At 39.1% G+C, this 16,197-nt stretch overlaps 1 protein-coding gene across 1 annotated transcript; it reads right to left on the reverse strand.

Annotated features, from left to right (window-relative positions):
• Positions 1-189: 189 nt before the first annotated feature.
• Positions 190-16,187, reverse strand: SLC25A32 (solute carrier family 25 member 32). The gene is made up of 7 exons (XM_031591113.2): positions 15,954-16,187; positions 12,356-12,506; positions 11,212-11,297; positions 9,985-10,145; positions 4,208-4,321; positions 3,477-3,622; positions 190-2,431 (listed from the first exon to the last, which is right to left on the reverse strand). Exons 1-7 carry the CDS (start codon positions 16,126-16,128, stop codon positions 2,296-2,298), a joined length of 969 nt encoding a protein of 322 aa, XP_031446973.2. The 5' UTR covers positions 16,129-16,187; the 3' UTR covers positions 190-2,295.
• Positions 16,188-16,197: the final 10 nt, after the last annotated feature.

Consider the following 16,197-nt stretch of genomic DNA (forward strand, 5'->3'; position numbering starts at 1 on the left):
ACATGCAGAAATATACCTTGTCCAGAAACTAAATGGAAAAGCATTAAATCTGAGAGATGAACTTATTAAAATAAAATCAAATTTGATAGCTATTTGATACTAAATCCTAACTTTTCTTCTGAACAGGTTATAAAACTTTCCCTAGCCATCTCTTAAATTGCTAGCTCATTGCACCTTTAAAATGCTAGAGGAACACACCTGCAGGTAAGAGTGCATTCAGGTTTTCCTCACTTTGAGCTTATGTGTGGTATGTGTGATGCTGCTGCAGGCCAGCACCTTGCACAGCTGCTCTTCATCTCTGGAGAGCTGTCACTATTTCATTGGCTGGGAAGATGATAGTTTTATATGAAAACAGGCACTATGAGTTAAGCCATGGTGTGAATTTACTGCATGTTAGGCAGCAGACAGTAGCCACTTGTGTATGTCCTAGTGACCTGTTTTTACGTTTATCCTGGATCTCAAGTTCCATTTAGGTCTGGAACACACTAATCCAAGGAAGTAAGTGCATGACTTTTATTACTTTTTTATTGTTTATTCACTATATATTTTGGACCCTGCATACTAGAAACACAAAAACCTGTGTAAAAGCTTTCCATAGGCAAAAGAAAGTAGCTATTAATACTCTGTTAATTTGCACAGTAAATTTCTGGTAAATTTTGATTTTCATCTAAATGTCAATGGAGGATTTAATAATAATTTAAAAAAAAAAAAGGCAGTCACATGCTTTTTCAGATGAGATAACAATATATTATCAACTGTAACAGCAGAGAGGATGGGACTGGGGAGGAGGAGGTGTATGTTATTAAAAAAAAAAAAAAAGCACACCCCTAGTGTGGCAATATTATCAACAGAAACAAGCAACCAGGTTGCTGAACTGAGATTCAAAATACCAAGCAGGTTTGGAGACTTTCAAATTTAACTTAAGTAAAACCAACTCTCTTTAATTTTTAAAAAAATATATTAAAAATCAATAGCCTTATTTCTGCTCTGGGTTATGTCTTCTGTTAATAATCACTTAGAGAAATTCTTGTTTGAGATGTTTTGCTGGATGATAGTGTTCTCTGCTTCATATAAAACTCATTATTCCCCCTCACCTGTTGAAAATATTTACTAGCTTCTTTCCTTCTCAGTTGATAATATCTGATACTCCTTCATACTCACAGTAGAAGGTAAATGTTATGGTCAGTAAATTATTTCCTCAATTATGAACTACACCAAATAAACCCAAGTCTCCAAAAAAAACCTCTCTCTGTCAGCAATTATTGGAATACAAAATAAACATTATTATTCAACCATACTGAAACATACTGTAATTCATCTAGATCAGAAGTCATTGTTTTTTAAGAAAGCCCTGTGCACAGAGTTTTTAGAAAACCTATGGATCTTTTTTTTTTTTCAAAGACCAGTCTTTGTTAAAGTTGCTTTAAAATTGCAGCACTAATGAATTATTTGGATTATTCTTTTTTTAAAGTAAGCCTTCTTTCAAATAAGCAATATTTAGTCAGATGTACCAGTCATGGAGCCGTTGCCGGGGAGGGTGGGGTGATGAGAAATCAAATGAACTAAGTTGCCAACAATGTGCACAACAGACTTTGGTCTGGTGTTAAAAACAAGCCAAAAACCACACTGCAAATCTGCCTTGGTATGAGACAAGAAGTGGATTTCAATTTGCAATTACTGAAAACCAGGAATTGACAGCTGACCATTTTACAAAACGATCTGATTTTCCAAACTGCACTCCACCAAGGCTGCATTTTTTTGTGTTGGATGACCGATGGAACATGGAGCATTCCACAGCCTAAAATCTTACAAGTAACAGAAATGGATTCTGAAGACACTGTTGTAAGCAGTTACATACATATTTTCTTCATGAGACTCAGATAAAGACTTAAGAAAGTTCAGACACTGCAGACACAGGAATTGCTTTTATATGAAGTTTTCTGTAGCACAATCTCACCAATTGTTATCTTGAGACCTGTCAAGCAGATTAGTCCATTATTCCAGGCAGGCCAGGATGAGCTGAAATGCTGCACAGCTGCCTTCACCCAGTCACAATGCTACTTCACACTTGCAGACATCTGTTTTGAGCAGACGCTGCTGATTCAGAGGGAGAGGAATGCAGCAACACAGCAGAAGAGATGCAGACAGGGTTTCGCTACCTCAGAATTCCTTCTTCAAAATACCAGATCAATTCATAGCATCAAAATAAGCTGCTGAAGTAACTATCTTCCAGATCATAAATATAAAAAAATAAAGATATATTGACATATTTTTTATGAATAGAAACTTCTACTTTTAGTTATTTTCTTTTCTAAAACCAAGTAGAAAACCTGACACATTTTCATAAACTACAAAGGTAATGCAGCACGCAGGAGTCACTCTGATCACATTGGGGACAATTCCTTTGTAAAATCCATGAATTCCTTCTTTCCTTTAAAGACAGAGAAAAGCATTAACTTTAATATATTTTAAATAAAAATCAGACATAAAACAAAGCCTGGTGTTTTTCTCTTGCTCTCTCACTGAGGGAGACGTACTTTAGGGTAAGAATAATAATTTCAAAACAGTTTCTTACTGAAGTGCTTAAAGGGTCTTTATATCAAATCTCACTTTCTTTTACGAATATACAATAATATTCTGTAGCTCAGCTTAGGGTTTGGGTGGTGATTCTGTTGTTGTTTTGTCTTTTTTTAAAATGAATTCTTTAAATGGGATGCTATACTGTCTTTCTTCATAGCACAAGAAGTGGTTAAAATAACTTTAAATTTCTGCAGTTCCAAAAAACATTTGCAGGTTTAAGCTCACTGAAGCCAACAGGGCTGAAGGTCTTTATGTTTTTGAGTCATTTAACAGCAAGGGAGATGAGGGAGAACACAACTAAGTTCAGTCAGCTGCTGAAGTCAGCACTCATTTTTAGAGAACTAAAGCACCTCCTCCAGCATTTTGAATCCGCTGGCCAATACATGAGAATCCAACTTTTCCCAGTTTGAACCACAGTATTCACTGTGTTAGAGTGTTTCAAAGATTTCTCATTTCAGCTCACTTTTTTTCCAGTTTCACAAGGCTCTGGAACATCCAGAATGATGAGCAGTCAAAAGAGATCCTGGAAAATGTTTGGGTATGCAAGATACTGCTCTCCTTGATGACCTAGGCTGCATTTGTTGATTTCATAATGAGTTAATGAAACTTAACTACTTTACAAGCCAGAAAGCAGCCAACTCAATGTTGGTTCTTTAACCTTACTACTCTGTAAGCAAAATTTGTTGGGGAAGATGATGAAGAGGCAGATCAAAAAACAGAAGTCTGCAAGCCAGCACTGACCATAACATATTTCTTCATTTTTAGATAATAGCTATTAGTAGCATATTCCACATAATGGCTTCATACAGATAGCCATTCAGCATGAAAGGCAGTAAACATGGTGATTCTGTAAGGCTCGCTTTTCCAGACACAAACTTAGAATTCTGTATGCCTACCTCCATGTCCTGCGGATCACATCTAACACACCAGAGTATCTATTATGCTGATCTTGAAGACGAGCTCGTACAACTTGATAGGGATACGTTGCTGTTACAGCAAATATTTTGGATACAGCTGCCATCATTATGTATTCTGCAGTGTTCTAAAACCAACAAAAATGAACAAGCTTACCTTAACCATAGCTTAAAGTAGACAATTTTCCAAAATCTGCTTTGATTTTTAAATATATTAACTAAACAATACTTTTTTCCCCTTTACAATGAACTTATTTAAGAAATTGACAATATTTACTATCTAGAGTGCTTCAAGTAACCAATTGTAAAATATGTTTTGCCCTCTCACTTCTATCAAGCAAACCACTTCTAGAAAAGTGTGTCAGGTGTTCCAAAAGCAGCAGTATCTTCACTCAGTTTGCTCCTAACTAGCTCTATGGGCAACTGTTTAAAAAGACTACCTACGATTCCACTGTTTTCCGAAGCCATTCTTCTCCCTAAAATTCTCTAGATACTTGCTAGTATCTAGAAATCACTAGAAAGTGATTTCTCTAGAGAAATAGAGAACTAACCAGTTGCTTCTTCCCAAAGTGACAAATCATTATTTTCATATATTCTCATTTCAATTAATGTATCAATACTTTATAAACTTGGCTGTTCTATGATCTAACTGAATGGATTAAATCTCTACCTGTTCCCATGCCACAACACATTTTTATTATTAATAATTTTACCAATTTTGTATCTGACACTCTGTTTCTGTACTTGTTGTATCTCTGTTTCAAATCCTCATATGCCATGAACTGAAGTGCTCCATGTGAAGTTCCAAACAGACCAGGAACAAATCCCTAAAGAAAAAGGATAAACAAGATTGAACAGCAATCCAAAAGAAGTATATAACATGACAGAGTTCATTTTATGCACATACAAATGTCTACCGTTCCATTAAAAACAGATTGCACAACTGTTGCTGTGCTCGGTTGATATTCTTGAAGGCAGGCATCAGAAGTGTAATAAATGTTACTTTTCTCCAGGTGATATGCAGGGTAAGTTACTTAATGAGTGAGCAAGACAAAACAAGTGGCCTGGGAACTCCATGTAACAGAGCACAAGCACAAGTCTTAAAAAGAAAAGATGGTACTGTGGATGAGGAACCTAAGAATACAACCAAGCTGCATTTTAGCTAATGTGCTGCAGAGTTCCTGCCCCCCTTTCCAGGAGTGACAGTAAGCTGTTTACTTCCCCACTGAGACTGATGAGGCAATTACAGAAGCTGGTGTGAAAGAAGTGTATCAGTGTGAAGGAAGTGGTGTAAGGAAGGCTATCAGGAGCAAAGGTACGAGAACTCTTGTGATCAAGTCCTAGAGATAGATATGTACTTGTGTTGATAATATACATACATCGACATTTATATATATATACATAAAAATCTATAAAGTACACACACACGCAGCAGAGCCAGATGGCCCAGACGGAAAGTTAACTCATACATGTTTTTACAGATGATTTACATTAAAAAATAAATGTACGATTCAGATGATCAGTTTGAGTCATTCCTCACCCTGCTCATAGCATATCCCAAAGCAGCCCAGCAAAGCAAACTGCAAGAACAAATCACAGAACCACAGAATATCCTGAGTTGGCAGAGACCCACAGAGATCATCAAATCCAACTCCTGTCTCCACACAGGACCACCCCACATCCAAACCCTTTATCTGAGGGCGCTGTCCAAACGCTCCCTGAGCTCTGGTATGGGCAGCCCGTTCCATGCCCACCACCCTGTGGTGCAGCCCCTGTCCCTGACCCCCACCCGCCCCTCCCCTGCCGCAGCTCCATGCCGTTCCCTCGGGCCCTGTCGCTGTCACACAGAGCAGAGCTCAGCGCTGCCCCTCCGCTCCCTGTGAGGAGCTGCAGCCGCCATCAGGCCTCTCCCCAGCCTCCTTGTCCCTAAGCCAGTGGGAAATGTTGCCCGCTTCTAAGGAGCAGTAATGGACAGTAAGAGTATAGCACAGAAATTTACAGAAAACTTTGCCTTCAAAAAAGTTGAAGTGAAGGTGGAAAACAGGTACTGTTGGAAGTGTCTCTAAAGTAGAAGGCATGAGTTTCTTCAGGAGCAGGAGGAGCTCAGCTGAAAAAGAGCTGACAATTGCATGGCTTCTGCGAATCATTCTCTTTTGGGAAAGCTGGGCCTTCCATTGGAAAAATGCAAATAAATGGCAAATTAATCATCTTGACTGGAAATGATTTATACAAGCCAAAAGCTTGCTGAAAACTGCTGCAAAGGGAAAATTTATAATGGGATGAATGATCAAAACGTGAGTAAAAGGACTCAAAGAACCAAAGTTTCTCAAAAAATGCTGGTGTTGAGCAGTTTTATCTTATTTTCCATGACCCATTTAGGAAAGATAGAGGAATATAAAAATATATGTCCAGACACAAATCTCTGTATTATAAACTGGAAGCAAAGAACACTGAATACAGACAAATGAACGTATTACTAAACTTGGTGGAAGAGAAAGGAAGCAATCCTGGTCCATTGGAATGTCCATTGTGTATCAGGACAAAAAGATAAATTAGTCATAAACCCCTAACTTAAAGAAAAATTAAAACACACCAAAAACAACAGCAGGCATAAAAATCATACAGAGCCTCTATCACTTCAGAGATTAGCTCTCTGAAAGTTGTAGATTTCTTCAATCTAAGATATTATAGTCATTCAGGTCTTGATTTTTAGGGCTTCTATTTAATAGACAAGGAATAGTTTCTTCTCACAGTAGAAAACAATGGTCATAAACATGTCAGGAACCACAAACCAATGAAATGAATTAAGGGCTAACAAAAGTCTCATATCACTACGTAAAAAAATTAAAAAAAACCAACAAAATACTTCCCCAACTGTGAATATGTGGAATTGAACCAAAAATCTGTATTTTGTCAACTGTGAGCATAATCACAGAATTTTGTGAAGTTAAAGGCCACAACAGATGAGAAAGGACAACTTTGGTTTTCAGAAAACCTAGATCAGAAAGAAAATTCACTGGTAATAAATAATAATTAAAAAAAAAAAAAACCAAAAACATGAGGAACAGACAAAGAACAAACTTGTTGACAGTACCAAAGAAAAAATCATCTGGGTCAGAGGCATGAACAGTATGAAATGCTGTAGTGATAGCAGGGAAAAATCTTCCTAACCGTATGGTCATTATTACAGCAAAAATGTTTTAAGACAGAGAAAATAATTGCTTTCTACTTGGAAAGCATTAGAATGATGTACATCATAGGGGAATTAGGTAAAATTTTCCCACTAACAAAAGAAGAATGTTAAACAACACTTAAGAGTGTTCAACTCTTAAATTTAAGCCAGCAAATCTGAGTAACTTGCTCCCAAGAGTCCTAGAGTATCTACTGATGACATTTGCTAAATGAATACCAGCATGCTCCAAGTCTTGCGGTGATGGGGAAAACTTTCAACCACTGAAGAACCTTTAATGGCAGGCCAGTATTAAAACAGGCAGGAAGGACAAGTGAGACAGCTGTCTGCCAGTCAGCCTCAGCAAAGTAAGAACTGACAGATGGTTCTACTGATCATAAAGAAGGAGGAATTTGAGTCAATGTGTTCCTAAGGAAAAATGTTTCTAGGCAAAACTGATTTCTTCTCAGTAATTAAATATCTGTCTAAGAAAGTTTTGGAATGATAATCCTACTCAATTTTCTTATTCTTGGAATTTTGCACAAATACCTTTTTTTTTCCATGAAAGTTTGCCATTTATTTTTTACCTACAGTATGACTGTAAAGTGAAGATTTTTTTTTTTAATTATATGTCTTAATATATTTTTTATTTTAAATAGTCAAAACATATATTTAAAAGAGTTTTTCCATGAGAGCTTGACAGAATCAATCTTTGCTCAAAGAAGTCCTACTTGAATTCCATTTTGGAGGATTAGATGAATGGACACAAATATGTCATTAGACATGGAAATGGTGAAGCATTTAACTCTGAACAGTAAATGATATGGGTTAAAAAAATATGTCTTTAAACAACTGTAAGCGTGGAAGATCCAGAACAAGAGAAAAGCATCCAGTCGGTTTGCATTTCAGATGTCATCACCAAAAAGAAAAAGAACCTAGGCAAACATACAGAGCAAAGCCTGTGCTTCTTGATAAAAGCAGGGAACAAAGTGATGAAATACTCAGAACACTGTCTGTAGTGTTTGTGAGAGCTCATGCCACAGCAGCCTCTGCTATATGTTTAGAGGAAATGTAGCACATTCCCCTTGCAATCTGTGTAGCACTGTCTTCAGTTGGGTTCTCAGTACCAAAGACCAGCAGTACTAGATTGCTCTGCTCTGACTACTTGTGCAGAAGGATTCTAGAAGAATGCCATTATGTCCTTATGCCATCTTGATTCTTTCAAGGCAAAGAATGATAGCATCTTTTATGGAAAATTCTTCTCTCTGAACTACATTTAAATGCAAGACAATCAGATGCCAATGGACTTCGCTATATGCAAAAACAAAGAAATAGGAAGTCATTCAGCTTACAAACTTCAGAATAGCACACACAAAAAAAAGACAAAATAGAGAAGTGTTTTAGACATTAATGGACTGGAAAAAATACTTTATCCTCAGAGTATATAATCTTGCTTACCAGAGGTTAAACTGTCCAACAGAAGTGTCCAATATATTCTGTTTTCACTTGGTAACGAGCATATAGCACTGCTAGGATTTCTTTGTTTGTTCTTAGCACACTACTTTATTATTCTCAGTCTTGATTATGCTACATTTTAAATCTCCTTAAACTTTCTGTATTTCCCATCTTTGTTACTGTTTTCTATAAGCTTTGCTCTAACTGCTGCCTCTACGTCACCAATGAAAAAGAATGAAACTGAAAACACAAATAAGGAAGCATGGAGGCCAAGGGCACTATTACCATCTGATGTTACAGTAGTCAGGCTATGCCAGACAGCTACCAATGTGTCCAGAGCTCAAGGATATTTTATGTTTTTTTCCCAAGGTGCAAACTCCTGAAACAGTCTTAGGACTGTTTTAAAATGTTTGATCTCTTGTGCCTTAGACTTGAAGAGCAACATGTGCTGATGGCTGCATGACATTCAACTTTGTGAGGCAAAGTACTTTTCAGAGCTCAGATGTCCAACAGATCTATTAGGCATCTTCAAATTGCATAACCCCAAGGGTGGATTTTTTTCTTTTTCCCAGCTTGGATGCAGCAGAGTAGCTCTGACCTCAGCTGTCTCAGGGATGGAGGGTGTGAAAGATCTCTGACTAGATTACTGGAATGACCAGTGAAAGAAAGGCTTCTATCTCTCTACAAATCCAGGCCAAGTTCAAGAAGCACAACTTCACTTAAACTACAGTTTAATAAACAAACAATACCTAACAAATAGCACTGATAGCTACAAGAAAAACTGGTACAGTTTTATATCACAAGGCTTTGCCACAAATGACAAACAACAGTTGCTCAGACCAGCAGCAGTACAACAGAGAGCAAGATATGGAATTGCTCGGAGGACAACACCATTCTTGGGAAAACTAATCTCAAATGCATCAGAAAGCAACTATTTCAAGATTTTATTTCCAATTTGCAGTGCCATTTTCCTTATCTGCTATAACGAACTCTTCCTGAAATTAAGGTCATGAGGAAAAAGAAGACATTCATCTGCATTACATCTCCTGCAACTCATGGTGATTGAAAACTTCAGCCTATATTTTTCACTGCAAATAGAAGTTGATGCTCAGTAATCAGGACAATTCCTAAGAGATAGTGTTCTTGTTCTATAGCACAACTTGCAAGAGAAGAGCCAGATTGAACTGAAATAGGTTTCTTCACACCTTCCAGGGACTGATGAATGCATCTTGATGTAATGGCCAGAAGGAAGAAAGAGGCAAAAAGTCCAAATCCAGTTGCCATCTGTTTCCCTAAATTAAAGGGAACAAAAAACCCACACATATGCAGAACACATTTAGAAGTCTGCAAATTTTATGCATCTTGAGATGACAGATTACAGACCTAAATAACTAGGGGGCAAATGAGCAGTTGTGAAACTGTCCATTGTAGACAAAACATTAGCAAGTACTTTAGTCATATTATATTGTACAAGATGTCAGAAAGACAAAGATAAGAGATGAAATGAAGGAAAGCACTAGAAGCACTACAGATTTGACAAAGGCTGTCCTCTTTATCCAAATCCTAGTTATGAGAAGACTCTAAACAATTAAAAAGCAGCTTGTAGTTTACCCTCATTTCAGTATTTTCAGAAGATGGCTTAGACATAAAACTTACACTCTATTCTTCAATGATTTCCTACCTTTCAATGCTGTAATTGCTTCTCGTAAGATTAAGCTCTTTTATGTAATCTTTGCTTTGACTAAGAATAAAAATAAGCTAGTACAAAAATGACTTGTAGGTTTTTTTGAGACAAGTATGTGCAAGCTTCACAGCACTACTGACTGGTGCCAGTCAATCCTTGAGATTTTTCTTAAATGTTATTACCTTATACAAGCCACGTATGCCCTCCGTCTTGTATATCTTTATAAGAGCATCAGACATCCCTGCGTACTGTCGCTTGGATGGATCAACACCAGCATCATATTGTAACACAAGTCGTGTCTTCGTTACCCATATTGGGTTCGTAATACAGAGAGTCATGGCTCCTGAGAACAGATGGAAGTTAGACTGATCATTTTGCCCATGCCAAAGCTTGTCCCAGTTAATTCAGTCCGATGTAACACAGGCTTCTACAATGACAAAACTACTTATTCTTCAAGACTACTCATATTACTCCTAAGAGGCAAAGTTTAGGCATGCTGTTGTTTTCTCCCTCTGCCTTCAAAGCTCAAAACCAAGTGTGAACTACTCATGCAGAGAGTACTAAGAGCACATAGCTTTTTTTACATTCTCAGCATATGCTCTTTTTTTGCTTCACTGTTCCACAGTCAGTAGTGCAATCTGTACTAGATAGGAAACCTCAGTATTTTCATTATGCTTTCTTATTTGAAAGCATAATGAAATGAATTGTCTTCATATATACAATTATTCAAAATTCAGTGGACAGTTCAGTCATGAGATTTACTCAATTGTATTTATACAAGCAACTTCTTGTAGCTACAAAGACTACTGAAATACAATATACATTTGAACAGTATATTTCAACAGTAAACAACTGCTATAGCATCCTAATAAAAAGTCTTCTAAATTGCCTACAGAGAAGCATACGCAATAAAGTTATGTTAGAAACAAAGTATGAAAAGTCATGATGAGTACAACTGTACTTTTATTTTGGATCTACAGTTTCTAAGAAAACCTAGAACTTACATAAAGATTTTCAAAAGATCTATGGCAAATTCACTTCTAATTTCAATAAGCCTTCTCTTTTCCAGATCTAAACATTTAATGTTTAATGAGTTAACAATCTAATAACAGCTAATTCAAATAGTTATGTTTAGGGACTCAGCGTTGTACTAAATATGAAAAAAAAACCCTCAAGCTTTATATATAATGAAAACAAGACCAGAAGGTATCTTAACACCTGCTACTTCTGAGCAAACCACAGTTAACTATCCATTCATTCTAGACATCATTAATTTATTTATAGACAATAAGCATTTGGACTCAAACACACTTGCCACCTGGAGTAAAACCAGCACTGACACACAAACAGAAAGAGCAGCATATGGACAGGCCAGAAGAAAACATTCATCATTTCTGCATTTAACTCACCGGCCTCTGCAGCTGACACCAGGTGTTCGGTTGCAGTGAGACTTTCCAGCTTCCCTTCCTTCTTATAAGCTTTGATGGCATTGTAACTGTTTGCAGTTATAAGATATATTTTGGTAAAGGTAAAAACAAACTAAAAAACAAAGCCAAACCAAACTAACAAAAAAATAAACAACCCACCAAAGCAAAACTTACCATCAGGAAAAACATTAGATGATAGATAACCTTGGAAAGGATTTTTAAGCTAACTATCATTGTTTGCCTGATGAATTGAAGAATTCATTAACTATTTGAACAATAGCAATACGTATTTAAATTGATCAAGTACTACTGAAAGAATCAGTGGGACTAGATCTTGAAAATGCTACTTGGTCTCAAGAATTAACTTCTAAAATACTAGGCTAGACAGTCTTCTTTTTAATTAAAATCAACACTGGTGGTTATTTACTTTCTAATTTCACTGAGCTTTCATCTCTTGATCTGATTCCCAACATTTGTGGTTTGAAAAGTGCCACTAGGCACTGATGGAGCTCACAGAGAAGCTTGAGGACTAAAGTCCAACAAGTCTACACAACTGATGTGAGCTTTGCAGAAGGATGCCAAATAATCATTCTCAAAAATGTTTCAGTTAATAGTGACCAGCAGTCAATCAGATCAGTTAGCTACTGGAATAGAAAATATTGAATATTTGAAAATGGTCCTTATAAGCAAAGCACATCAATCAAAACAATGGAAGAAACTGTTAAAATTATTAAAAAAAAAAAACAGTTGACCATTCAGCTTTAGTAAAGAACTTTATCACGTTCTTTGATTCTTAACATACCAATTCAGGTTCTTTTTTTTCCATGAGCTTTTAAGCACAGTTTGAACTTTTAAAGGACTCTCCACAAATGATGTCACCATCTCTCAAGTTCTTAGTGTTTTCACAGCATCGAGGGGAATGCACTGTACTTGATAAAGTAACAGGTCTCTGACTCCAACTGCTCACACTATGAAACAGCAAATCATAACGATGGGTAACAGGCCTGGACATACTAAGAGGACTGCAAGTTTCTAAGCCATCTAGCCCATTTTTTATACCTGTTTAGAAAGGTGCTGTTTATATCTGAACATGACACTGCACAGGGTCTGACGCAGTTCTACTTACAAGAAAAAATAAAGTCCCCAGGAAGCCCCTGCTCCCACCATGTTGGGAGTTACTCCTTGGTACAAGCCTCGTAGTCCTTCACGCTTCCAGACAGTGGTCATACAGTGGAGAATCCCATTGTATTTTGGCCGCAGCTCCAATCCATCACTCACTACGAAAGAAAGAAATTACACTGAAAAAACACTGCAGGAAGCAAGTGGTTCAACTGTGTAAAAGCCACCCCACAGCACACGGCCTCCAAACAATGCTGCAAGCCAACGTAAATACTTCATTCATCAGCTGTATTTGAAAAGCACGCACAACATGGGGTTTACAGCTTCAGTAATTCTAGTCTTTGAGAACGTGAAAGAAGGAAGAAAAAACAAAAGAACTTCTAAGCTCTGCAGGAGGAAAGTTCTCATCAGTCTGAGAAGACTAACCACACTGATGGGTGTTTTTGGAGAGCAGCTGCTTTGACCTGTAGTTTTCTGTCCTCTTCTTCTTAGCACCCCAAGAATTTCATATCATATTTCAAGTGATTTGCATGGGCTCTTTGAGAACAAGTTTCTATTACAAGTTTGGGAAACCCCTAAATAAGAATTCTTGAAGTTAAATCTTCTCCTTGTGAATATAAAGGCCCAAGTATTTCCAATAGGTCATGTGTTACTGATTCCGAAGTCAGTTTCTGCCAAGACTCAAAGGTTACTTCCATCATAAATTCTTATGTTCTTCTTTTCTCATTGTATTGATTTGCAGGAAAACATCAAATAAACACAATTCTACTTAATAACCAAGCTATTTGCCCAAATATTCATAAAATGTCACTGCCAACAAGACAAAGACAATGCAAACCTTTGCTTGACAGATTTTGTTTAGAACACAGACGTTCACACAACTTACAGCAGTAAGGACAGTTGCTGCTGTCACAACAACAAGGCAATTTGTTGATTACTGATGACAGTGTAAATTGCAGGCACTTTTACTCTTCATATAGGCAGAAGGTTAGATTGAAGTCTTACTTGAGATTGAAGTTTTACAGTCAGCATCATTTCTATACCCCAGCAAGACATTAATCATTTATTTCAGACGTTTTCTGTTCAGCGCTGCATTCATTACTCCGGTATATTTTGACAGACTTCAACACACATAAAATGCTTTTTTTGTGAACGTACTGTGACGAGGTCTCTGTATCTTGACAATCATTGAAAACTAAAACACAAAATGAGGGCTCCAAAAGTAATTCCTCTTGTTTGACTATGTTGGCTCATGACATCAGAGGCAGATGGTGGTGGTACAGCAGCAGAGGTTGAACCTTCCCAACCATATTCTGCTGTATGTTGTTGCCACGTTGCCCCATGGCAGCAGAGGGGCAGTCTGACAGAATGGGTGTCTGACATGAAAGTGTGTATGAAGCAAAGATGTGCCACTGAATTCCTCCAGGTGAAAAAAAAATTGCAACTGCTGACATTCATCAATGCTTTCTGAACATTTATGGAAACCAAGCAGTGGATGTGAGCACAGTGAGGTGGTGGGTGGTGTGTTTCAGCAGTGCCACTGGATCACTGCACTGGTACAGATTTTTACAGGTGGGGCATGCAAGTTCATCACTGGTGAAAATGCACAGATAATGGTGGTGATTATGTTGGAAAAATGTGTTCTGTAGCTGAGAATTTCCTCTATCAAATACTATTATTATGCTCTTTGCATCAGTTGTAGTTTCCATGGAAATAAACAGGAAGTATTACTTTCAGAGTCACCTACATAAAAGCCTTTTTCCCCTACTGAGTAGCGCTGGATCTTTCTGAAAGACCTTTGCAATTTGTTTTTTGTAAACCATGCTGCCATTAAATCAGGTTTATAAGCACATTAAACAAGGTAGGAAATGAGAGACATAGTTGCAAATCTGTCCGTCAATCAATTATTTTACCAACGATCAACAGTTAATGCAGGAGCTACTCTATTAAAGCACAAGCTTAAGATTTCATAGTCTTTATGAGTCCAACCAAAACCTAACAACCAGACACCAGGAAAAAACCCAAACCATCATATGAACATGTAGTGGAAATGCTAAGTCACGGCCTGAAACAGTGAGCACCTGGTGGGCAGGCAAGGCAAACCCAGGGGAGCTCAGGTGTGTGCAATGCATCTGAACGTCCAGCAGGAGTGGAGCCAGGATCCACCCCTTCAAAGACCTCATTTAAGGGTTGGCAGTGGAAGTGAGGGGCATCTCTTGTTGGAAATCCTTGAGGCCTTCCAAAGGTAAGTGATTCTTTTCCTTCATTTCTGTGGCTGCTGCATTTGGGCTCATTCTCATTTGCTGTAGACAAAGACTTTGGTACCTTGCTAATATCACAGTACTTTCTATCCCGTTGTAGTGTTACAATAAGCATGGACTAATTTAGGCTAGAAGGGGCCTGCAGAGGTTATCTAATGCAACTCTCTTCAAAACAGATCTGCTTACATTGGGGAATGCCAGTTAGTTCCTGAATGTTTCCAAGGCTGAAAATACTACGGCCTCTCTGTACAACCTCTTCCAGTATCTGATCACTTCCATAGTTAAAAATCACTCTTCTTAATAACAAACTAGAATTTTCCATGCTCCAGCTCATCTCTGTTCCCTCACCATTTACTTCTAGGAAGATCCGGCTTCATCCTCTCTGTGCTCTCAGTTACTCCAGAGGGTGAGCTGCTGCTGTCTGTCAGCTTGGCCTCAGCTGGCACTGCAGTCAGCATTGCTGCCTCCATGGGAGCTGCTCCAACACAACGCTTTGTGCTGCAGGCCCTGTGTTTCAGAGCTAGACAGGGAAATGGGCCTGTTTCTGGAATTCACTCAAAATGTACTGCATCAGTGTTTGTACATTCCATAGTACAGTATTTCACTTTTGACAACCACAAGTGAATCACAGAATGGCCAGGGTTGGAAGGGACCTCAAGGATCATGAATCTCCAACCCCCCTGCTACATGCAGGGCCAACAACCTCCTCATTTAATGCTAGACCAGGCTGCCCAGGGCCCCATCCAATCTGGCCTTGAACACTTCCAGGGACGGGGCATCCACAACCTCTCTGGGCAGCCTGTTCCAGCACCTCACCACTCTCTCTGTAAAGAACTTCCCCCTGACGTCCAACCTGAATCTCCCTCCCTCAACTTAAAACCATTTCCCCTCATCCTGCAGTTATCTACTTTTTCAAAGAGTTGATTCCCCTCCCCTCTGTAGGCTCCCTTTAGGTACTGAAATGCTGCAATGAGCTCACCCCGCAGCCTTCTTTTCTCCAGGCTGAACAAGCCCAGCTCCCTGGGAATGTAAGATACCAACCCAAAGATACGGCAGAATCTCTATAGAAGAGAATAATGAGAGCAGTGACACCGTGCAGGCGAGGAGCTATTTCCATAAGGAACAGCCAGCAAGGCAGTTTTCTGCCCAGCAGCACGGCACCGTTACCCACAGGACTACAACGAAACTACTGTGCCTGAGGGCGGGCCGTGGACGAGCCGCCCGCCACCAACAGACGTCCTGCTGCGCCTGCGGCCGTGACAGCGAGAAGCCCGGGCAGCTCTGATCGGGCTGAACGCTCCGCCCGTAGGAACGCAGCATCCCACGGCTCTCGGCCGGCCTCACCTGCGAAGCGGATCTTGACCAGGTCCAGCGGATGCAGCACCAGCGTGGACACGACGCCGCCGCTCAGCCCGGCCGCCAGGTTCTCCAGCTGCACGTGCCGCAGCACGGAGCGCACGGGCGACGCCGGCGGCCCAACGGGGCACGCATGGCCCCGGGCACCCGGCGCCGCGCTCATCCCCAGCGGCGGCGATCTCGGCGCCGAGCCGCTCCGCGTCTCGCGAGACTGCGCCGTGAAAGGCGGGCA

Source organism: Phasianus colchicus, chromosome 3 (genome assembly GCF_987193195.1).
Source record: "Phasianus colchicus chromosome 3, bPhaCol1.hap1.1, whole genome shotgun sequence".
In the NCBI taxonomy this organism is placed as follows: domain Eukaryota; kingdom Metazoa; phylum Chordata; class Aves; order Galliformes; family Phasianidae; genus Phasianus; species Phasianus colchicus.

What these genes read in the sequence shown, in the direction of transcription:
- SLC25A32 (XM_031591113.2), bottom strand. Translation starts at nt 16,128, where the DNA reads ATGAGCGCGGCGCCGGGTGCCCGGGGCCATGCGTGCCCCGTTGGGCCG. An exon ending in GGTGTCAGCTGCAGAGGCCG is followed by an intron (nt 10,146 to 11,211) that starts GTGAGTTAAATG and finishes ATCTGTTCTCAG; the next exon opens with GAGCCATGACTCTCTGTATT. An exon ending in GAGTGTCAGATACAAAATTG is followed by an intron (nt 3,623 to 4,207) that starts GTAAAATTATTA and finishes TGTTGGTTTTAG; the next exon opens with AACACTGCAGAATACATAAT.